General features: G+C 46.1%; 1 protein-coding gene across 7 annotated transcripts in view; it reads right to left on the bottom strand.

Annotated features, from left to right (window-relative positions):
- LOC141265403 (collagen alpha-2(VI) chain-like) overlaps positions 1–24,090 on the bottom strand; it is a 704,763-nt gene that overhangs the window by 54,265 nt on the left and 626,408 nt on the right. For all 7 annotated transcript variants that reach the window (XM_073678446.1, XM_073678444.1, XM_073678445.1 and 4 more), the window contains 4 exons: positions 15,832–15,877; positions 13,759–13,911; positions 12,677–13,123; positions 12,545–12,583 (listed from right to left, as the gene is read on the bottom strand). In XM_073678446.1, the coding sequence (XP_073534547.1) occupies positions 12,545–12,583; positions 12,677–13,123; positions 13,759–13,911; positions 15,832–15,877 (685 nt within the window). The remainder of the gene's footprint in view (positions 1–12,544; positions 12,584–12,676; positions 13,124–13,758; positions 13,912–15,831; positions 15,878–24,090) is intronic.

The raw sequence follows: 24,090 nt of genomic DNA, 5'->3' as shown, positions 1-24,090 counted from the left end.
CTTTATGTTACTCTGCTGTCATTTGGTGGTTTTGAGAAGTCTGGCCCAATCCAGCCCTTGTTCATTTTGATAAGGGTCAGCTTGTCAGCATTGTCAGTTGACAAGCGAGTGCGCTTATCAGTTATAATTCCCCCAGCGGCACTAAAAACACGCTCCGATAACACGCTAGCGGCAGGGCAGGCCAGAACCTCCAAGGCGTACAGAGCGAGTTCATTCCAAGTGACCCCTTTGGTTAAACAGACCACATCTTTCATTCTCGACACAGGAGCCTTCCTAACCATCATCAAAGGGATCGTACAGATCCACCCAGACTCCTTACTTGTCACATTTGATGTTAATAATCTATACACTTCCATTCCACATGAGAAAGGTATCATCTGTGTAAGAAACTTATTGGAAATTTCCCATACACCATAGGATGTTAGTCATCTTTGCCTTGACCTCTTAACCTTGGTCCTGTCTAAAAATTTCTTCCTCTTCCAAGATACCTTCTATTTACAGAAACAGGGTACCGCGATGGGATCTAATGTAGCTCCTCCGTACGCTAACTGCTACATCTCAACATTTGAGGAAGAGGTAGTATACACAAACCCACTGTTTAAGACCTACTCTAGGATATGGAAGCGCTACATAGACGATATTTTCCGCATTTGGACAGGGCCCATGGAAACCTTGATACAATTCTTTGAGACTCTGAACTCATCTTGGGATAGTCTTGGCTTCACCATGTCTTCTAGCAAAGAATCCATTCACTTCCTTGATACCACCATCACCAAGGATGAACTGGGTTTCCGGTCTACCGACTTATATGTGAAACCCACCGACCGGAATAGTCTATTACATTACACTAGCCTCCACCCAAAATCCATCTTTAAGTCAGTACCCAGGTCCCAATTTCACCGGGTCCAACGCATTGTTAGCAACCCCTCTACACGGGACATCAGGATTACTGAGATGAAGAAGAAATTTCTTGACAGGGGTTATCCATCAGCTACATTGTCCCAAGCTTTAGAGCCCAACACTCGCCTGACTCAATCAACGCATGCAGTTTGTGCACACTTATCCAATGGTTTCAATACTACATAAGAAGATTAGACAACACTGGCACATACTTCGAACAGCTTATCCCAAAGTTCCAGAATTCAAAGTCCCGTTTCTACCATGTTACAAAAGATCTACCAATATCCGTGACCGCCTCGTCCATTCCGACATTGGTACCCCCAGCACTCAACCTAGACAGAGATTTCTATCCACCCCTAAACATGGGACATTTCCATGTTTACAATGTCACCAATGCAATAACATCATTCGGGGAGACTCTTTCCATCACCCACAATCAGGCAAACAATATAAGATTAAGGATTACTTCACATGTAACTCCTCCTACGTGGTCTACATCTTAAAATGCCCATGCGGCCTGATTTATGTTGGCGAGACAACTCAGTGCATCAAGGATAGAATCTCGAAGCACAAATCCACAATACGTTGCAAAAACCTACTCTTACTGGTTACCTCACATTTTGTGGCATCAAGTCATCTAGTGTCACAACTAAAATTTCAGGTGATCGAACATGTCCCCCCTCCCAGACGCGGAGGGGACCGCATTCGTTTACTAAAACACAGGGAGTCATTTTGGATCGACGAGCTACAATCATTATCCCCCAAAGGACTCAATAAAGAATATGACATCAGCTCTTTCACTTAATGTATCCCTAGTTGTGACATTCTTGTTCATTAACTCATATAATTTATGTTAACTTGCACAGGTATTTCATCATGGTACTCTATAGGGACCATTATCTTTTATCCTTTATTATTGGGACTATTAATTTGGATAACATGACCATATTTGTCTATATGTGATACCCTTTTAATATAACTTGAACCCTCTGATGTTCTAAGATATGTGATGCCTTGCTGATTACATCTATTTTGTTCTAAGATGTATTTTTTCATTTCTCCTAGAGCCAATCCTAAGTGGTGTTCCTCCCTCCTGATCCCTAACCCTCCTGGACTCCTATCCTGCTTCCCTAACGTTCCTCCAACCTGTCATTCTGGCTCCAGCGCTCCCCACACGCAGTGGAACGCATACAATACATTGTGGAACGCACTCGCGCGTCACTTCCGGTCACGTGACCGGGTTTTCTCATTTCAGGACCTTCAGAGCGTCATATGACGCTACTTCCACTTTCTAGGTCCTATTCCATACTCTAAATGCGCGCTAAAACCCCACTGCCACCAATGATTGGCTCGGTGAGCGACCTTTAACCCCCTCCACTGCACATTTAAAAGGTAGTAGGTCTTCAGTCCTCCACCATACCTCCTGACAAACGGTGAACACCGTGTCCGGCTAGCAGACATCTACAGGTAACTTTTTTCAGTGATGGTCTTTTCTTTTACCATTAGAGTCCATTTTTTTGACACTTTCGCCTATATTTTATCCCCACAGCAAACAGAACCTTATAGGCTACTGCTTAAATACACCCACTTCCAAATATTGGTAGGTTCCTTTAAAATTCTTCAGGATTTACCATTGTTCCCTACTCAGCCCTGATCCTTTTCCCCTTCCCATCCCATTCCATTTCCCCCTGTTGTACTCCATATATGCATTTCCCATGACGTATTATGTTGAAATTGACCATGTATATTTTGGTTGTATTATTTATAATCTTCTATATGTTACTCACTGCCATTTTTCACTTTTTGTAGTACACCGATGAAGGTCTAATGTGACCAAAACGTCTGTTTATTTTATGCACTACTTTATTAAAAATTATAAAAGAACCCAAGAGTCTTCTGAGTGCCAGGTTACTTTTCTATATGATTACGGGCTTGTAACCCTACCTGGGCACCACCATTACTCCAGGAGTGCGGTAGTTTTACTAATATAGCCATGCGTGCCAGACTGGTAACGAGCAAGACTTCCGTGTCCTCACCAAGATGACGACTGACAATGCTCTCCTCCTCCCCCCTGTCCTCAGGCCAACCACGCTGAACCGACTGTATGGCAGTTGTACAGGTACTACCGTCTACAGCGCATGATACCAGCTCCTATTCTTCCTCCTCCTCTCCCTCATTGTCCCCCAATGCACGTTGGGATGAGATGAGGCTGGGCTGTGTGTAATCGCTCATTACGGCTTCTTGATCCATCTCATCATACTCTGGCTGCAATGCCCCTCTTTAACTCTCTGCAGAGAGCGTTGCAAAAGACAGACAAGTGGGATGCTGATGCTAATGATGGCGTTATCGCCACTCACCATCTTGGTGGACTCCTCAAAGTTTGTCAGGATGGTACATATGTCAGTCATCCAGGTCCACTCCTGAGGTCTTATGTGTGGAGTCTGACCTGAATATCGACGGCTTTGTTGCAGCTGGTACTCCACAACTGCTCTCTTCTGCTCACAAATCCTTTGCAACATGTGGAGGGTAGAGTTCCAACATGTGGGGACATCACACACCAGTCGATGTGCCGGAAGTTGCAAACGCTGCTGAAACACAGCAAGGGCAGTGGAAGCTGTAGCCGACTTCCGAAAATGAGCTGACAGGCGACGTACTTTGATGAGCAGATCTGGCAACTCGGGGTACGATTTAGGAAACCGCTGAACCACGAGGTTAAGCACATGAGCCAGGCATGGTATGTGTGTAATCTAGCCTCAGAGTCGCCACCAGGTTATGGCCATGGTCACACACGACCATGCCTGGATGTAGGTTCAGCTGTCTCAGCCACAGATCTGCCTGCTCTTTCACAGCTGTCCACAACTCACAAGCAGTGTGAGGTTTATCACCTAAGCTTATGAGTTTCAGCACAGCCTGTTGCCGCTTGGCTGAGGCAGTACTGCAGTGCTTCCAGCTTGTAACTGATGTGGTGATATCTGAGATGGAGGCTGAACAGGAGGAGGAGGAGGAGGAGGATGATGCGCAGGAGCTGTACACTGTGGGGGCAACTCTGACTGACATAGGGCCCGCAATCCTCGGTGTGGGGAGGATGTGTTCCGTCCCAAGGTAAGACTGGGTCCCGGCTTCCACTATGTTTACCCAGTGTCCCGTCAGGGAGATGTACCGTCCCTGGCCACAAGCACTTGTCCACATGTCCGTTGTCAGGTGGACTCTCCCAGTAACTGCGTTGTTGAGGGCACGGCAGATGTTTTGGGACACGTGCTTGTGTAGTGCGGGGATGGCACACCGGGCAAAATAGTGTCGGCTGCGGATCGAGTACCGAGAGACGGCCACCGCCATAAGGTTGCAGAAGGATTCTGTCTCCACCAGCCTAAAAGGCAGCATTTCCAATGCAAGCAGTCGTGAAATGTGTGAATTTAGGACTGTGGCCTCTGGGGCGTTGGCCGCGAATTTGCGCTTTCGTTCAAAGCTCTGGGATATGGACAATTGAACGCTGCGGTGGGACGTGGACGTTGATGCTGTTTCTTGAGAAACTGCCATAACAAGTGAAGACTGAGAGGAGGGGGCATCTTTGCTTGCAGTATGGACAGGGGATTGCCTTGCACGCACAACAGGGGGTTCTCTTACATGCACAACAGCGGAAGAAGCAGTGGTGACACCCGCTGACACTGGTCGTGGACCCTGGGTTCGCCTCACAATGTCAGGTGCTTTACTGACATGTGCCTGATCATGCTGGTGGTGGTCAGGCTGGTAGTTTTGTCACCCCTGCTGATGCTGGCATGGCAGGTGGTACAAATGGCCTTTTTGTGGTTATCAGCATTGTCTTTAAAAAAAATTCCAGACTCTGGAAGACCTACCGCTTGTACTGGCAACGTCCCTCATGTTGGTGTTACGGGGAACTGTTGCCCGCCTTCTGTGTGCGGCCACCACACTGCTTCTTCCTGCCTGTTGGGGTACTCTGCCTCCCTCCCACTGTTTGCTGCTGGCCTCGCTCTGCGTGTCCTCCTGCCACGTTGGGTCAGTTACTAGATCATCCACCACCTCATCCTCTTCCACTTGCGCACTACGATCCTCCTCCTCACTTCGTGGCAATTGTGTCTCGTCATCGTCCACCTCTTGTGACAAATTGCCAGCGTCGACTTCCTGTGGCCGTGGCTGTTCAAATATTTGGGCATCGCTACATGGGATCTCCTCTTCCACCACTTCCAGCGGAGCAGTCGAGGGGCACAAATATGGAAATGGACCAGTGAACAGCTCTTTAGAGTGTCCAAGTGTGGGATCAGTTGCTGTCTGACGACACTCGGCATGGTGGGAGGAAGGAGCATCAGGGTGAGGAGGAGTATGCGATCGAGACTCACGGCTACTAAAACTTGACCGTGTGGAAGACAGACCGGAGGTGGTGGTGCCCAGGTAACTGGAAGTATTATCTGCTATCCAATTAATAACCTGTTCACACTGATCAGTTCGCAATACTGGTGTTGTAGTGTGCTTCCCTAGTAATTCGGTCAAGAAGTGGGAGCGAGAAGATGTGGCTGTTGGTTGTGGCACATTTTCTCCTTGGCCACGGCACCGTTCTCTACACGCACCATCACCAGAACGTCCAGTTCCACGTCCCTTGCCACGCGCCTTGCCCATTGTAAATGAAGTAAAATAGCTTACACTCGCACTATCAATGGAAAAGGGGTAATAAGAAGGAGATTAGAACCGTGGAAGAGGAAAACCACAGTTCTATTTCTCTGGCCTATACCAGACTCTTTTAAACAGATATATTGGTGTCTGAACAGTCAGGGAGACACTATTACAGTTTTTTTTACGGCAAAAAATGCCAAAAGCAGGATAATACAGAGATTTGACCCGTGGAACTGCAAAACCACAGTTCTATTTCTCTGGCCTACACCAGACTCTTTTAAACAGATATATTAATGTCTGAACAGTCACAGACACACCCAAATATTTATTTTTTTTTAGGGGGGGGGGGGGGAGGAGGGAGTACCAAAAGGTTAATAAGACGCTTATTTGTACAGTTTGACTGAGGGAAAAAAAAATACAGGATTTAGATGAAAAGAAAAGGATTTTTCCTGGCCCCTGAGACCAGGGGATAAGTCTAGCAATTTGCCCAACTGGAGCACACAGGACTGTAATGCAGCGTTTGCTGGTATAACCACTGTATACAGCCTGCCTGCCTGATATCTGGGATGGATATTAGTCCTGAGAAGGACTGTTTGTTTGATTTGGCAGGCTTTAGAGACCCTACACTACCTATTTCGCACTATATATCTCTCCTTAACTCAGCAGCACTCTCCCTACACCGTCTGATCCCGGGCGACTGTGTCCAAGATGGCGGCGCCCGGTTTTAAATACTCCAGGTGACGCTGTGCGGCCAGCCAATCACAGTAATGCCCACAACCAACATGGCTGCGGCATTACAGTGACTGGCTGGCAATCCCTGCATGTTCATTGGCTCTGTAAAGAGCGGCAAACGTGCACGGCGGAGACCAGAGAAATGCTCGGTGCTCGCCGTACATCTCGAGTAGTGAGATGCTCGGGCGAGTACCGTGCAGTGTCGAGCATGCTCGCTCAACACTACTTTCTACTACAGCTGGTCACTGTGGGGGGAAGCTGAATTAGACTTACTAGTGTACATTCACTATATAAGGCCAGAGAAATAATACAAAGAGAAGTTATTGGACCTGTACTGTTGTGTACAGTGTTGTATGTAATACCTGCATAAGTGAGACTTCCATGCAGCGCCTTGTGACTTCCAGGGGTTCTCTGTCTTAGGGATTGCTTCTCTGACATTGCAGACTGATGATGTTTAAAAGCTCCTTGGTGATAATGTGAGTATATATACTTAACCTTTGTATGTTAACATATACAAAACTTTACGCAATATCATCATATCATACGATTCCTTTAATTATGTATTTTATCTTTTAAATCAACTATTATAGATAAAATTGTGTTACATCGCAAGTGGTTGCCTTCTTTAAAGCCGTATCCGAACCTTAGTGTCAAAAACTTGGCAAAACAGCAACATATAGAAGGAGACAGGGGTGTAGGGGTTGCAATCACACCCAGGCCCTGAAGCCTACATGGCCCCAAAAGTCCCTTTGCGTATATAAAATGACCTATGGTATTAAAGACTTGCAATAATTTGTGGCCCCATTGGAGCTTTTGCATTGGGGTCTATGAGCTTTAAGTTACGCCACTCCAAGGAGAGCATTCACACTGTAGAGACTGCACTCCACCTGCAGTCATTGTTGGTAGATTCTATTATATTGTATAACCAACTTACATTTACAACTTAAAAGAAAAAATACCATAAACTTGTTCTCATCTCCCGATCAAGGCTCAAAATCCAGACCCCAATGGCCATTTATTTGCAACCCTTAAAAGGTAAATGTCGCCATATAGAAACTGCTTAATGGTTTTAAATATCTTAAGAAAACACTAAATTTAACCCCTTCTTGACTGGATGATTTGCCGTTTTAGAACAATAGTTTTTCTTCCTTTCTTTCTCCAAGAGCTGTACCTTTTTTAATTTTCTATCAACAGTCATGTTAACGAATATTTTTAGTTTTGAATGACACCTTTCATGTTACCCTACAATGTACTGGAAAATGGGAAAAAAATCCAAGTGCAGTGAAATGATAGAAAAACCCACAATTCTGCTATTGTTTTGTTTTTGTAGTTTTTGTTTTTACAGCATTGATTGTGTGGTAAAAATGATCTGGTAATATGATTCTTCAGGTCAGTACCACTATGGTGATAAAGGTTTTTTTAGATGGTCTTTTATGAGATTTGTAAATTTTAATTTTTTCTTCAACTGGTCTATAACCTTGTTTTTTGAGTGACAAGTTGACATTTTTATTGGTACCATTATGGGGTACATGTGGGGTTTTATACCCCCCCTGCACAGCCCCTCATTTTATGCCCCCCTGCACAGCCCCTCATTTTATGCCCCTCCCTGCATAGCCCCTCATTCCATGCCCCCCCTGCACAGCCCCTCATCTCATGCCCCCTTGCACAGCCCCTCATTTTATGCCTCACCTGCATAGACCCTCATTTTAGGCCCTTCCCCTGCACAGACCCTTATTTCATAGCCAAGTAATTTAATAAAAAAAAGGCTTATACTCACCTAATCCAGGCTCCCTGTCCACTGTCTCCTCTGTGCAGCAGTGAGCGCTTGACGGCATGATGACACCACTATATCGCGCTATCTGACATCCCCTGCATGCGCTTTCTCCAATAAGGCGCAGGTTGGAAGTAACTTGCGTCTTTCTGAAGATCCCGGTCGAGCAGAGGAGATTGCAGCTCCTCTGTTCCAGTACCAGGCAGCTCTGACATCAATTGTATTCGATTGAAAATGACCTATGGCTGGTCGAAACTTTGCATCTATGGCAGAATAAATGGAACCTTTAAGTTTTTTTCACCTTATTTGAATGTTGTCTTTCTTTTATCAATGGTATTTGTGTCTGATCGATGCAAATACAATTGAGCATGAGGAGGGAAGGACGACTGGGGCGCAGGCAGAGAGAGGGCTGAGTGGTGTCAGTGACTATGCTGAATGACAGCGGCCGGAGGAAGGCGCCGGGCGGCAACCGGCATTTAGCAGTTTTCCTTTCAAAGTGCGCCCCCCTCAGGTAGCCAAGAGTTAGCGCCCTAGGCAGGTGTCTACCCTGTCTACCCCTTGTCCCGGCCCTGGTGCAAGGCATCATAAAATCTGAATATTACCAAAGGATTTTGGGTCACAATTTAGTGCCCCAGTCAGAAAGCTGGGTTTGTGCCCTAGGTCATGGGTCTTTCAGCAGGATGATGACCTCAAACATACCTTAAGAAGCAACCAGAAATGGATGGAAACAGCTGGAGAGTTATGAAGTGACCATCATTGAGTCTGGATCTAAATCCTATTAAACACCTGTGGAGAGATCTTAAAATTGTGAGAAGGCACCCTTTAAATATGAGAGACCTGGAGCAGTTTGCAAAAGAAGAGTGGTCCAAAATTCCAATTGAGAGGTATAAGAACTTTGTTGATGGTTATAGGACCCGATTGATTGCAGTTATTTATTCCAAAGGGAATGCAACCAAATATTAAGTGAGGTTGTCAACAATTTTGTCAGGCACATTTTTGGGGTTTTGCTTTTTTCCTCTTTTTTTGGTGTTTTTCCAATACACACAAAGGAAACAAACATGTGTATAACAAAACATGTGTAATTGCAATAATTCCTGGGAGAAATATTTCATTTTCAGGTACAATTTCAACACTTTCGGCTATGACTGTATATATTACTTGTACCATATACTACATATAGTATAAGTGATCACATGATTGTGTAGCGCCTCGAGGGTTCGGCCGCTACAGCGGTATTGCACCTCAAACCAGAGGTGTGATATTCCACTCCCGGGTGAGGATGGAGTGTGGACCAGGGCTCGTTTAGCTGCATGCATCACACACACACCCCATTTCCGGGGGACAGCTCAACGGTGCTCCCATTAGACAGTAATGCAGGCATGACAGAATCTGTCCCTGGCTGGAGTGGGGAGGGGGGAGGAAAACCCAGTGATGTAGGAGCAGATAGGGGTTGGGTTTCTGGGCATAGGTAGGAGCCCATTGGTTGCAAGTCACCTGGGCTCATAACACAGAGAGGGAGGTATATAAGGTGGGCACCATCTTAGATCAGTGTTCAGTCTGAGAGAGGAAGTGACAGAGCAGGGCCTCTGTGGAGCTCTGCTCCGGAGGCGGGCCTAGCCTGTGAGGCTCAGCCAGCACTGAAAGAGAAGAAGTCAGTGCAGAGAGTTGGAGAAGAGAAGGAGTTCAGCCAGAGAGGGCTGACAGGGAGCTGTGGCTCACTCTGGGCCCAGCTCCACGAGGCAGGCCTAGAGTGAAGGCCAGAGCCAGAAGAAAGGAACAGAAACAGAAAGGAACAGAACACCAAGAGAGGCCCAGAGACACGAAGGCAGAAGGAACCCTAAGGACCCAGGAGATTGCGGGTGACGGGTTGGCAGAACAGGGTACCGGATCCCAAGTTGGTGGAGGTGACTAATCCTCAGCCAAGGACCGGCGGTCGTGATCATATCTTGGTGCGACCCCTCGCTACACCTGCTAGAAAGGCACACCACATAGGGTCAGGGAGGTGAGCACGAAGCCCTCCCAAGAGAAGGCCCGCGGGAGCTGGACAGACAGTGTCACTGGTGGGGCACTGCCAGAGAAAGTGTGGCACCCCAGGGGTCTGGTTGCCACAGTATTAGAAATATTATGTCTGAGAGCAAGTGGGAGGTTTCTCTGGTCAGGAGCCCTAAGCATGCAACACCGCCCTCCCAGACCTGGGAGGGGAGGAATCTGCCCTTATAAACTGGGTCTGGGGTGGGATTACGTCAGTCAGAGCTTGGAGAGGGAAAGATACAGCAGGAGCTCTGTAGGAACAGTAGCTGAAGACCAGGGGCTGGAGCTGAGCAGAGCTCGCCCTGGCTGAGGACACTACAACCGGACACCGGAGTCCGAGGCTGTGGGGACTGATATACACCCAGCAGCAGAAACCAGTCGGCAGGGGATTCCAGGTCCTCTGGCCATAGAAGCCCGGAGGCTCAGTCACAAGAAAGGGACCAGCGCCGCCATCCAGGAGCGGAGGCTAACAGAAGGCCCCAAGTCACCAGCTATACGGGTGAGCACCACACGGTATACTCAGGGACGTGGGCTACTTGTAACCGCTTACAGCAAGGTAGCCAGGAAAGAGTGCAGATAGACGGGGAGGCCTACAACTCCGCCTGGCCAGGGGAGATCCTGCTTGCTCACAGACTGACCAGGCCTCTACTGCTAACCAGTACTCCCGGGAGGGTCTGCTTTATACCATCAGTAAAGACCCTGAACTGCACCACACGTCTCTGTGTTTCATCGCCGCACCAGCACCATTAGTACAGGGACGCTCACACCATCACTCCCATCATCCACACTAGCTGCCCTGAGGCAATACTTCTCCCGTGGGGAGTTATCACATACTTGGCTGCGCTTACATCAGCCTCAGCGGTCTGCAGCGCAGCGGCGGTCCCCACTGACCGCAATCCACGGGTGGCGTAGTCGGACATTTGTTATTACACTAAGACTGCCACTGGTTTGACCACCCTGAGCCACAGACCGGGTCGCCGCCACACAGACTACCACCCCCAGCATCCCACCAGAGGCCCGGTTCCGGGTTCCCCAAGCGGCCCAGGGGGCGAGTCAAAAGGAATAGAAGGGAGTCCTGTGACACACTCTGGAATTGCAGGGGGTTGACCTAGCCCCGCATCTGGTGGACGCAGCACGGCTCGGGCAGTCATTGTCGGCGGAGTGACTTGGAATATAAAGAACTGTGAGTAAAGAACTTGAACTGCAACCCCACATCTCTGTGCTTCATCGCCGCACCAGCACTACTAATGCTGGGACGCCCGTGCACCATCACTCCCATCATCCACTCTTACTGCACTCTTCCCGTGGGGAGTCACACTACCTCAGCTGCATACACCATCAGCCCCAGCGGTCTACCTTGCAGCGGCGGTCCACACTGACCGCAATCCACGGGTGGCGTAGTCGGACAATTAACTTAAAACCCTATAAAGACTGCCAGTGGTTTGACCGCCCTGAGCCACGGGAGCGGGTCGCCGCCACGGAGACTACAAACCCCCCCCCCCCCCCCCCCCCGAGACCTGGTTCCGGGTAGCACACTACACGTGTACGCTAGGCCCAGGGGGCGCGTCAATTGCAGTATCAAATACCCTAAAGGGCTATAAAATAAATAAAAAAATGTTTTGTTTTTTTTAATATAAAAATTCAAAATCACCCTCCTTTTCACTTTTTTTAAAAATAAAGAATAAAAAAATAAAGATAGTTGGCATCAAACATCAGTAAAATTCTAGTCTATCAAAATATTAAATTAATTGACTTGATAGGTTAATGCCATATTGATAAAAAAATAAAATGCTAGAATTGCAGTTTTTCTGTTGACGAAACTAAACAAAAACTGCAAGAACAAGCTATCAAAACGTTGAGTGTTCTCCCAGTTGGTATCCATAAAAATGTAAGGTAGCCACAAGTCCTCACATAACTCTATTGACTGTAAAATTAAAATGTTACGGATCTCAGAAAATAGCAATATAAGTGATTTTTTTGTTTAAAAATTTGTGACTTTTTTTTACCATTTAACTATCAATAACAATAATAATAAAAACCTGCACAAGTTTGATATCCCTCAAATTATACTGACTTAGAGAATGATATGGACAGATCACTTTTACAATCCACTGAATACCATAAAAACAAAACCCCAAAACAGAACGGCATTGCGTTTTTCGTGTGCCATTTCACCACACTTGGGATTTATTTCCCATTTTCCAGTAAATTGAATGGTAAAATTAATGAAACTATTCAAACTACAACTTGTTAAACAAAAAACAAGCCCTCATACGACCATGTGGATGGACAAATGTAACACTTATGGATCTTGAAAGAAGGGGAGGAAAGCGGAATTCGCCATGTTTGTAAGGAGTTAAAAAGGTTGCTGTTAAATACCATATACGTTTCTATAGTTCAGAAAGTGTACCAAGAAGCTTATGACTATATACATTATTTAATTTTGCTTAGGAGTGATCATGTGGAAGCATTATAATTACTTACATTGTTTGCAGATCTGATCTGGGCAAAATATCTCCGGTTCTGTAAAAAATGGAATTAAATGTTTTTTTTTTCCTAGAAATGTAAATGTTTGTATTTGAAAAAAAATTTAAAAATCACATGAAAATCTAATACCTGGACAAAGAACATCCTCAATTTCTTGCAGAAACTCCTCAGATGCCAGTTCAGCGTATACCCTCAGATGTTTTACCCTGTTACTGACATTGCAGGCGATCTTCTCCAATTCTTTTTTTTCTGAATTGCTTATAAATAAATCCCCTATAGCAATAGCATATACCTCAACTCCTTTACAAAGGGACTCCAGCTTATCTATGTCCTTAGGATCATAGCGTCCATCTGTGATTACAAATGCAACCACTTTGCTCACAGCTCTTTGGTTTGGATGGATAATCTGCTCATAAGTATACTTCAGAGCTGACGGAGTCCATGTTCCACCAGCCAGCCATTCCATTGATTTCACCTTATATATAAAAGAGGCCTTTGAGGTGATACTGGGGTCATCCATTCTGATAGCTTGGATTGCTCCTTGATGACTATACTGGACTACGCCAAGTCGAGAGCCTAAAAACAGGTAATTATTATTATTTTATTTTTCATAGCATGTTATGATATTCAATCATTCTGTCTTTTAAACCAGTTTGTGTTTGTTATATGGAATTGCATGAGCCAAAACAATTTAGAGCTCAAGTAGGTCCTTTGTAAAAGAAACCTGTCATGTTGTACATGTAGTTCGATCTGTGAACTGCAGGGTATAGAAAAGCAAAATCTGAGCAGAATGATATAAAGATTTGTTGGAAACGATTTAGTATAGCTTATGTTTTTGAAATTTCTGGCATTTAACTGCGTAAGAGTTCAGTGGAAGGTCCTTGACAGTGATCTGCGCATGCTCAATCAAATGGGTTAGACTGTCAATCACTGAATGGGACCGCCCAATAGACTGCATAAGAGATGCCAAAGATTGACAGGAATTAGATGACCGTGTGTCGCCACTCCCCATCCAGCTCTAGTCCCTGCTATGGGCTTATGCTGAAAACGTCTAATACTTTTCATGACAATGTTTGCAACACAAAAATGTTAAATGAGAAGAAACAAAAATAAACTTTTAGAAGAAAGTCAGTCCTTTGATTGAGGATAACAGAAAAATAAATGTGCAAATTAATAAATTAACTATGAAGTAGTAAAAATCTTAGGTTTACCTGTAAGGTCTGATTCATTTTTGCCCATTTTATCTATTCTGTTGGCAATGCTAATCACAAAATTTTTGGCAAGACTGAAATTTGTTTTGCCAACACTTTCAGAGCTGTCTATTACAAACACCACATCAATTGGCTGGCAGGATCTGTAGCAATCTGCGAAAAGAAAACATGCATTTAAAACTATGTTTGGGCCTCATCTATTTTTTTTTTTAGAACTATGAGGCCCATTCAACAAGCAGTTTTCCCCAGAATTTTGGTGTAAAACTGCTTGAAATTTTATGCTCAACTCAAAATTTTATACAAATTTTGTGACTTAGCAATTCTACGCAAGTCTCGACCAGCTATGCCAACTTTTTGAAAAGTGACTGGAGCTCAGGTGAGACAGGAGTGTGTCCGACAAATTCATTGGCGGAAATTATGATTAAAATATACTCTAAACATTTCTGTCAGTGGCACGCATCAGTTGAAAGATGCACCAAATTCATTAACATGCAAATTTATCTTAATGAATTTGACGCATCTTACTTCAGCTCGTACTTCATCAAATGCTAATCTTGATGAATCAGGGCCAATATCTTTATTGTTATAAAATGTTACTGAAATGAAAGGTTACAAAAAAAGGAAGGCATGTACAGAATAGAGAAATATGGTAAGGGGAACACCTCTATAATTTTATTGTATATATTGAACACCCTTGTTTAGCAATACAACACAGAATAAGGTATATGAAGGAAACAAATGTCTCAATTATTTTATTGGGTTACTTTTCAGTAAAGAAAACACAAAACTGTGTGCAGGATTTTCATGTTTTATATGTTATTGTTCATGAATGTGTATTGATCAGAATATGACATTTCGACAAAATAGTCACTCTTTATATTGTGTGTTGTTATATATTTGCTATTTCTGTTAGCTGTTACATAATTATTTAGAATGCTCGATTGCCGAGGTACCTAATTTTCCCACAAAAAAACTGGGAAAACGTATTGACTCCAATATAAGCCTAGGGTGGGAAATGCAGCAGCTACTGGTAAATTTATTCATCCTGATAAGTATTGCCTCGTCATCCCCAATCCTTGTATGCATGGCCCCTTCATCCGACAATTTTGGTATGAATGGCCCCCTCATCCCCCCAATCCTAGTATGCATGGCCTCCTCAGCCCCTAATCCTGGCGTCATGCCTGCAACAGCGCATGCTCTCAGTCACTGATGTGAGCTGCTGCTGGCACGCTTTTCCACACCGGAACTGTGTGTGCGGAGAGGAGCAAATATGCATTCACTTTAGTAGCGGGCACTGTGAGCAGGAGCCACTGCTTAGCGCTCCTCCGTGCTCGCTACTAAAGAGAAATGAATATTCCCTCCTCTCCACGACCATGGGCGTGGAGAAGATGGAATATTAATTTCTCATTAGTAGCGGGCACATGTGATAGCTGCAGCAGTGGCTACCGCATGTGCCCCGCTCCTCCGCCGCAACCCCCCACCCCCTCCGCTATCCACCAATGGAATCCATATATACTTGGGTATATACCCGAGTATAAGCCGAGGGGGGGCTTTTTCAGCACAAAAAAATGTACTGAAAAACTCAGCTTATACTCGAGTATATACGGTATTTTGCAGACTGTTACATCATTTTTAGAAAGGACAGTCTATGTGCCACATATCTATATTGGCCACCAATCTACACGTTACTTAAAATTAGAGATATTTATGGCATATACGCGGGATGTGGCATAAATGTCTGACAGATGCGGGTCCCTCTTCTGGGAACGGCATCTATTACCACCTCTGTCCTCTCCGCCACCCCTCCTCACTGGTGGTCAGATGCAAGCTGGAACTGACGACGGTAGGACCCCCATTCTGCAAATAGGAGTAGGTCCCAGAAGTGGAAACTGCATATATCAGACATTTATGATAATCCTATCTATATGTCATGAATGTCTCTCATAAAACATCCCCAATAACCAAACTTACAAATATACTAAAAATTAGGGAGTAAAAGCAAAGAAAAATATATAATGCCAAATCCAAGTAGAGCAAAACAGTATTGGGATCTCTTAAATGTTATTTACATACCACAACATCCGCAGATTTCCTCAACATATCTCATGATTTCACAGTCCTTAAATAGAAAAATAAGATTTTTTAATTACTAAGTCTGTAATTGTTTTTATATGTTTTATCATAGTTGTATGTACTTTGTCAGTTGATAATGAGAGAAATATTTTTAATACCTTCAATTTGTCAAAACAGATTTATAGCAAATACAATGCAAACTATTATTCTAGAATAACAGAATTTATTGATAAAGATTTTGTTTACACTCTTATCCACGGCCCACCATCAGTTTTCAGCTTCTCAATGGTACCTCTCTGGCTTTTTTTCTCGACCACTTCTAGTTTCCATGTTATGACAACATATAAGGGGTTATAATATCCAGGGGCTGGCTGGAAAAACTGGCCTAGGAGCAGCAGACAGCAGTGGCCCATGAACAATGGCCCATCCTTATTGTGTTTACAGTATGAAATTCTCCGTTGAGTGGGCTACATAGAAGCAGTGAAAGGTCCAAACCTACTACACAAATATGGCACCAAAACCAAGCTTAGTGTAGATACACAACATCTTTTTCAGGTGGATTTTGGTGAAAAAGAGCTGCAAGAACGCCACAAAAAAATGAACATAATGCATAGCGATATATAATCGACATTACTGTGCAAAAGTTCAGTGTTTTGTTACCTCTTAACTGCTTCTGGGTATTAAAACCGTCAAGAGGTTAAAAGAAGGGACATGTTCATTTTTTGCTGAAGTCACTAACCACTATTATGTCAGCGGCAGGGTGACCACAGAAAACTACAGTAATGCCACCAGTGAAACTGCTTCAGGAAAATGAATGCCATTTTTAATGAAGCGTCTTTGCCTAGAAAAACTTGGCTGACCAGATGTGTGTACATATGTAATGCAGGTGCCGGAATGCAACGCACAGAGACACAAGGCGAGAACAGTCAGAGATGAATATAAACAGTTTTATACAACAGGTATACTGAAACAAGGGATTATCAACAAGGGTATTGAACATTGGTTTGAAATATCAGAAAAATACAAAATTTCTAAAAGTAAGGCGCAGTCTCTTAAAATAAGGCGCAGTCCCTTAAAATAAGGCGCAGTCTCTTAAAATAAGGCGCAGTCTCTTAAAATAAGGCGCAGTCTCTTAAAATAAGGCGCAGTCTCTTAAAGTAAGGTGATGCCCTCAAGCATGAGAAGCACCACACAAGTTCTTTAACCGTGAATTTGGCCCTATCAGGGGTCACCGGTTATTCCCGCTAGGCCGTGAGTCTCTTAACGGATAAATTCAATTAAATCACGTTGTGCTACTTTAGCCCCAACCGTCCCCCTCCCAACCTGAGTACTTAAACCCAATTGTCCCCGGTACCGTGGGTGAGCAGTGGAAGTGACGGCCCTGCTCACGTATGCAGCTCCTCTCTGCTTGGCTGTTGGGGGCAGTCTCTCGAGCCTTGGATAGGGGGGTCCAGGCCTCGTCTGTCGGCGGCCGACGTCGGGTTCCGCGAACTCACTCAGCACCGCGATCAGGTTCCTAGTATCCTCAGCAGGCACAGCACTCGGGTCACAACTGTGAGTGATCCGGAGCTCTTTTACCAGTGCCCGGCTGGAGCACCTCTCAGGCCTCTGGATTTGGCCTGTCACACGGGGTTTCTCAGGACGCAGGGAGCACGTCTGCTCCTCTCTGCTGCTTGGCACCAAAGACCCCTCAGGTTTGGCGCGCTGGCCTCTTATCTCTCTCAACTCCTTCCTGGAAGTCACCTGATCGGGTCCAGCATCTGAATCTGCCCTGCCTTCAACTTCCTTTGTGTATTTTGGTTCCGCTTGACTGTCAATGGCCAGTAGATGGCAGTCTCGCTCCATCCTTGAAACGTCATGTTGAAGCTCTTTTACAAGCTTTCTTGCTCGTTCTACACATATCCATAAGGTGGTTTTCAGAAACACTGCTAATGATTCATACACTGTCACGATTCCGCTCTATTCCCAGCGGGCAGTCTAGTGATCACAGATATGTGATTTTCATAATTGCAGTCAAATGCCGACTACATTTTCATCTGACGTGACTAAGTATGCAGATTGTAAAACATACAGTTAATGTCTGCTCACCACCTCCTGGAGCGCCGGCTCTGGTGAGTGGGGACTGAATGGTGAACTAGTTTAAAATGTTCAGTCTGCCATCAGATCCTTGTCAATGATTAAGACGCACTGCTTTGCGTCAAAACTCGTATGTTTTTAATGTCTGGACTGTGACTTCATGGCTTTTATACCATTTGAAGTTATGAAATAAATGAAGAATGGATTTTTAATGGACTAACAGCGCTGGACTTATTCCTTTCTAAAATATGCAGATTGCACACTTGTGTTCATGGCACTTCTGGGAACAATGGTGCTCAAGCAAGATCCTATCCCATAAAACTGTTCCATTTGAACAGTAATTTGGGCTGGTGAGGTACTGGGAATTTCCCCGGTGGGCCCCGCCCCCTGCTGCAGAGGAGAGGGGGGGGGGAGAGAAGAGAACGAAAAAAAAAAAAATAACCTGCGGTTTTAAGGGGTACGGGTCCTTTAAAAGAGCAGGCACAGTGTATGCAGGGACGTGCGTGACTCGCCCCCTGGGCCGTGGGTACCCGGAACCGGACCTTCTAGTGTACGGTGCTGATGGGGGTAGTAGTGGCAACCCAGTCCCATGGCTCAGGGTGGTCAGACCAAATTGTGGCAGTCTATTTATCAGTGTTTTGAATGTCCGACTACGCCACCCATGGATTGCGGTCGGGGATGACCGCCGCTGCAAGGCAGACCGCTGAGGCTGGTGTTGGTGTGCAGAACAGGGATAGGATAACTCCCCACGGGAAGAGTGTAGCCTCAGGGCAGAGTAGGTGGATGCTGGGGGTGATAATGCCGGCGCAGCAGAAATCACACTGAATCCAATAATGCAGTCCAGGGTCGTTTACTCACAGTTGTTATCCAAGTCACTTCTGTCAGCAAGGACTGCCCGAGCTGTACTGCGTCCACCAGGTGAGGAGCTCGGTCAACCCCCAGGCAATTCAGGAGTATGGCACAGGACCCCCTTCTGTCCTTTCTCTGGCCTCTCGTGCCCCACCAGTGTCCTGACTTCTGTCCGGCTGCCGCGGACCGTGTCGGGTAAGCGTTGGCCTTCACTTCCCGCTATCCTATATGGTGCCTTCCTAGCGGGTTTAGCGGGGGGGGGGGGGGGTCGCACCAATAAATTGTCACAACCTCCAGTTCTTGGATGAGGGTAGATTCGCCTCCACCAACTTAGGAATTCGGTACCTTTCCATAGCCTGACCCTTTCACCCAGTATAGTGGGGTATGCAACGGTTGCTGGCCGTTCTGCTCTCTTAGGGTCCCTTCTGCCTTCTTGTTTCTGGAGCCCTTTCACTCCTCTGTCTCTTCTCCTTCCTTCCTTCTCCTTCTCTTCTCCTCTCTGGCCCCGGTCTTCTCTCTAGGCCTGCCTCGTGGAGCTGAGCTCAGGCTGAGCCGCTGCTCCCTGTCAGCTCTCTCTCCCCTCTGCTCTGACTGACTGACTGACTTCTTAAGATGGCCCCCACCTTTTATCTGCTTCTCTGTCTGAGCTCAAGTGACCTGCACCCAATGAGCTCCTTCCTGTGCTCCAGAAGCCGTCCCCTTCTGCTCCTACACCACTGGGTTCTCTCCCCCCAACCCCCTCCAGCCAGGGACATGGTCAGTTGTGCCTGCAAAAATGGGAGCACGGTCGAGTTGTCCCCCGGAAATGGGGAGTGTGTGTGCAGCTAACTGAGCCCTGGTCCACACTCCATCCTTACCTGGGAGTGGAATATCACACCTCTGGGTGAGGTGCAATACCCCTGTAGCAACCGAACCCTCGGGGTGCTACACGCGTATGCGACATTCATTACCTGAATCGCCGCAGTGCATGTCCCAGTGAAGCAGGTGAAGCTGTTCATCTCCCTTCTCTGGCTGGCGTATGACGTTATCATCATGCACCTGCTGTGAAGGAGGCGCGAAATTCAGCCACCAGAGAAGGAGGACACCGCACGGGAGCGCAGGAAGGTAAGAGGTATCTTTGTGTGTGTGTGTGTGTGTGTGTATAGAATAGGATGGGGGCCTGGCTGGACACACGAGGGGGGGGGGGGAGCCTGGCTGGACCCACGAGGGGGGGAAACCTGGCTGGACCCACAAGGGGGGCTGGCTGGACACACGAGGGGGAGGGGGGGCTGGATGGACACACGAGGGGGAGGGGGCTGGCTGGACACACGAGGGGGAGGGGGCTGGCTGGACACACGAGGGGGAGGGGGCTGGCTGGACACATAAGAGGGGGAGAGGGCTGGCTGGACACATAAAAGGGAGGGCTGGTTGGACACATTGGAGGGGGGCTGGGCTGGACACCTAAAAGGGGGGGCAGGATGGATATATGGGGGGGCAGGCTGGACACATGGAGGGCAGGATGGATATGTGCGGGGGCAGGCTGGACACATGCGCAGGCACCAGGAAGGCAGAGTGACATTAGGGGGGGCTGGCTGGACACAAAGGGGGGGGGCTGGCTGGACACATAAAAGGGGGGCCTGGCTGGACACATGGGAAAGGGGGGACAGGATGGATATATGGGAGGGGTAAGCTGGACACATGGGGGCTAGGATGGATATATGGGAGGGGGAAGGCTGGACACATGGAGGCCAGGACGGATATATGGGGGGGCAGGCTGGACACATGGAGGCCAGGATGGATATGTGGGGAGGGGGCAGGCTGGACACATGCGCAGGCGCCGGGAAGGCAGAGTGTCTCGCCATTGCCTGTGCAGAAGATCCCTGCTCCACAAGGATGCACAGACTGCTGGAATTACCGCGCCTTGCGTACCAGGTAAATTGCGCAGGCGCGGGATCCGGCACGGGATCTGCACGTCACAAGGCCCTGTGATGTGCAGGGGAGGGGGTGAATATTGAAATTAATTAAGTAGGCGGGGATTTCTTGGGCTCGCCTGGATGCCAAGCATAAGTAAAATGATTTTATAAAAAGCATTTTCAAAGCAATCAGTTCTCTAATATGGGACATACAGGTAAGTATAGATTCACATTTCTATCACCTGTATGCCCATATTAGGAGTCTGATAGGTCTCAGGGGGGTGACAGATTCCCATTAATATACCCACCTACTGCTGCTCTCTCCGGTATCCAGCGCTGTTCCGCTCCGCTTCTCAGTGATGTCACCGCTCTGCAGACTCTCTAAGTCGCGCTGTGCTCTGCATGACCTTCGAAATGGCTTTTACAATGTAAGTGTATGGAGCGTCAGAACGAGACCTCATATACTCACATTGTAAAGAAAGCTTCTGGTTCACACATAGACCGCCATGTGATCTGGAAGGTCTGAATCGCCAAGTGACTTAAAAGAGGAGGAGAGCGGCGCTGGATAAGAAGACAGTGATAGGGGAGATTTACTTACTGACACTACATTATATACACAGGTTTAGGGGAAAAAAAGTTCTGCTTCTTTAAAGCAGAATAGGATAAACCTGTGTGCCAATTATTGTATATCTGTGTAGTGGACCTAGTTGCATATGGTGCGAATCCAGCCTTAAGTCCACGTTCATACGTTCAGTATTTTACAATAGTATTAGTAACCCAAAACCAGGAGAGGAACACTCAGAGGAAAAGTATAATAGAAACACGTCACCACTTCTGCAATTTTTACCCACTCCTGGTTTTGGCTTAGAAATACTGATGTGAAATACAGGCTAAATACTGAATGTGTGAATATGGCCTAAGGGAAGGTCACATTAGAATCGCTGCAATAGGCCAAGTGAGTCCGTGACGAAAAAGAAAACACACAAAAAAGAAATTGAAAGGTGCTGCTCTACAGCGCCATAGAGTACAGTGGTCAGATGTACTACATACTATGCCTCCGCATTACTATCTGTAAGCCAGGGATTTGCTTGTAGAAGTGCAGTAAAGCAGGGTGCACTGTGCTTTTCTACATCCCTAAAAAAAAAAAAAAGTGTATACCCGGAGTGAAGATTTTCACACAATTATGGAGGACTACATAGTTACTGCACCTTTAAATACCTTTTTTATGTTTTGTTTTTTTTTCAAACATACTTGCTCAAGCAACTCACCAATGTGTACGAACTCCACGATGGAAAAAGGTCATAGTACAGGATAGATCCGTGATATATCGTATATATAACATCTGGTATCTGTGCATAGTACAGCACATAAATTACATAGGATAATATATGACCGGTATATGATATACTGACTACAGACACCCAATATCATATACAGGATAATATATGACTGTTGTACACTATACTATGACTACAGACATCAGATATTACACCAGTCACATAGTATCCTGTGTATAATATCTAATGTCTGTGCACATGTTATACCACATACAGTATATAGGAGAATACATGATTGGTACATAGAGAAGAGTAAATTAATTCACAGGACCTTGGTTAGGGGGCCAAGTCAGTATTCTGTGGCTGCTGGATGGGCGTCCTGTCCATCACTAACACATTATTTTCCTTAACAACGGTGCTGTAATATTGTATAAAAAGCACTTTATATACTTATATAGTATCTGCTCGTTTAGTCATAGGGGTGCGATTCATTTTCTGTTCAGTCATGGTCATCGCCGCCCACTCAATTTGATTGACTTCCCTGGTTGCTCTGACGTCTCTAGAATCCCGTGCTTGCGTAGTGTGGTGCATGGAGCCGCGTTTGCACAGTGTGTAGCGTGGAGTCGTCCACGCTTGCGCAGTGACGATCGGAAAGCCGGCGGCGAACCTTTACAGTTAAGTTCAGGATCCATACCAAACACCAACTGTTCGGGCACGGAGCCCAAACATGGACATACTGCTCGTGTTTGGGTGTTTCCCACGCTGTCATCTGCGTGACAGTGCAGGAAACACAGGCTCTGATCGGCGGTAACATGGTTACTGCAGTTAGAGCGCTGTGGGATCATGCAGACAAATGTCAGCATGATTCCGCAGCTGTGACAGGGACCAGCAGCAAAAAGCTTACCGTGGGTTATAGGCGCCAGCTGATGGGATTACTACCAATATCAGCCGGCGCCTGCTGTCATAGGAAATAGCGAGCACAGCCGCCGCTGGATGGGAGCAGTAGTCTCTCGTCAGCGGCACCTGAGCTGAAAGTAAAATAATAAATAAAAAAAAGTTAAAATTGATAAAATTATTGAAATAAAAAAAAACACATTATACTCACCTGCACCTTGTCCCCGATGCCCTTGTCCCCTGAAAAAAAATAAAAAAAACACCATATACTCACCTTACACCTAATCCCCAATGGCCATGTCACCTGTAATAAAGATAAAATAATAAAACCACCATAATCATCTGTCTGCCATAGTCCATATAATCAGAGTGTCCCACATCGATCTCATGAGAAGAGCGCCACATCAGAATATATGACGGCTCTATTCAGCAGCCGCAATACACTGAAAGGAGCGCAATCGCTCCAGTCAGTGTACAGGCTGAGCTGCGGAGAGTGAGTTCAGACGCGTTTATCAGCTGATGAACTCGTGTGACTTCACTTAAGACACTACTGCTGCATGGGAATTTCTCATGCAGCAGTAGTGCTGTAAGTGAGGTCACACGAGTTCATCAGCTGATGAACTCATGTGACCTCACTGCCGCAGCTCAGCCTGTACACTGACACAGGAGTGATTACACTCCTGCGTCAGTGTATAGCCTGCTGTCCTCTAGAACAGTCACATCAGTGACCCAGATCGCCGTGGAAAAATCTGGAGTGTCATCACTTCAGACAGGTGAGGGATATGTTTTTTATTCAATTTATTTTTGTTACAGGAGATGAGGGCTTCCATGGAATGGGCGTTAGGCAAGTATTTTTGTATTTTTTTGCTAATTAAGAATCAAAATTGTGTGTGCTTTTTATTTCAAATACTTTTTTCTGGCCGTGTTTTTATTGCTCACATTTTACTATAGAATTAGTAATGGGGACGTCTTATAGATGCCGCTCCATTACTAACCTGGGCTTTATGTCAGCCGCCAATACAAGACTGACATGAACCCCAACCCTATTACCCCACTAACCACCGCTACATAGCAGTGGAAAGAGCAGAGGCTTTGCACTAGATTTGACGCATCTTATGGATGCGCCTTTTCTGGGGCAGCTGAGAGCTGAGATTATTAGCCTCGGAGGGGGCTAGTATCTATGGCCCCTTCCCTGGCTATTAATATCAGCCCACAGCTGTCTGTTTAGCCTTTGCTGGTTAGATTTTATAGGGGGACCCTACATTATTTTT

This window comes from Phyllobates terribilis, unplaced genomic scaffold, assembly GCF_046119375.1.
Source record: "Phyllobates terribilis strain yellow unplaced genomic scaffold, ASM4611937v1 Scaffold_4__5_contigs__length_816908805, whole genome shotgun sequence".
Taxonomy (NCBI): Eukaryota; Metazoa; Chordata; class Amphibia; order Anura; family Dendrobatidae; genus Phyllobates; species Phyllobates terribilis.
The sequence above is the reverse complement of the archived record's forward strand: the minus strand, read 5'-3'. Positions and strand labels throughout refer to the sequence as shown.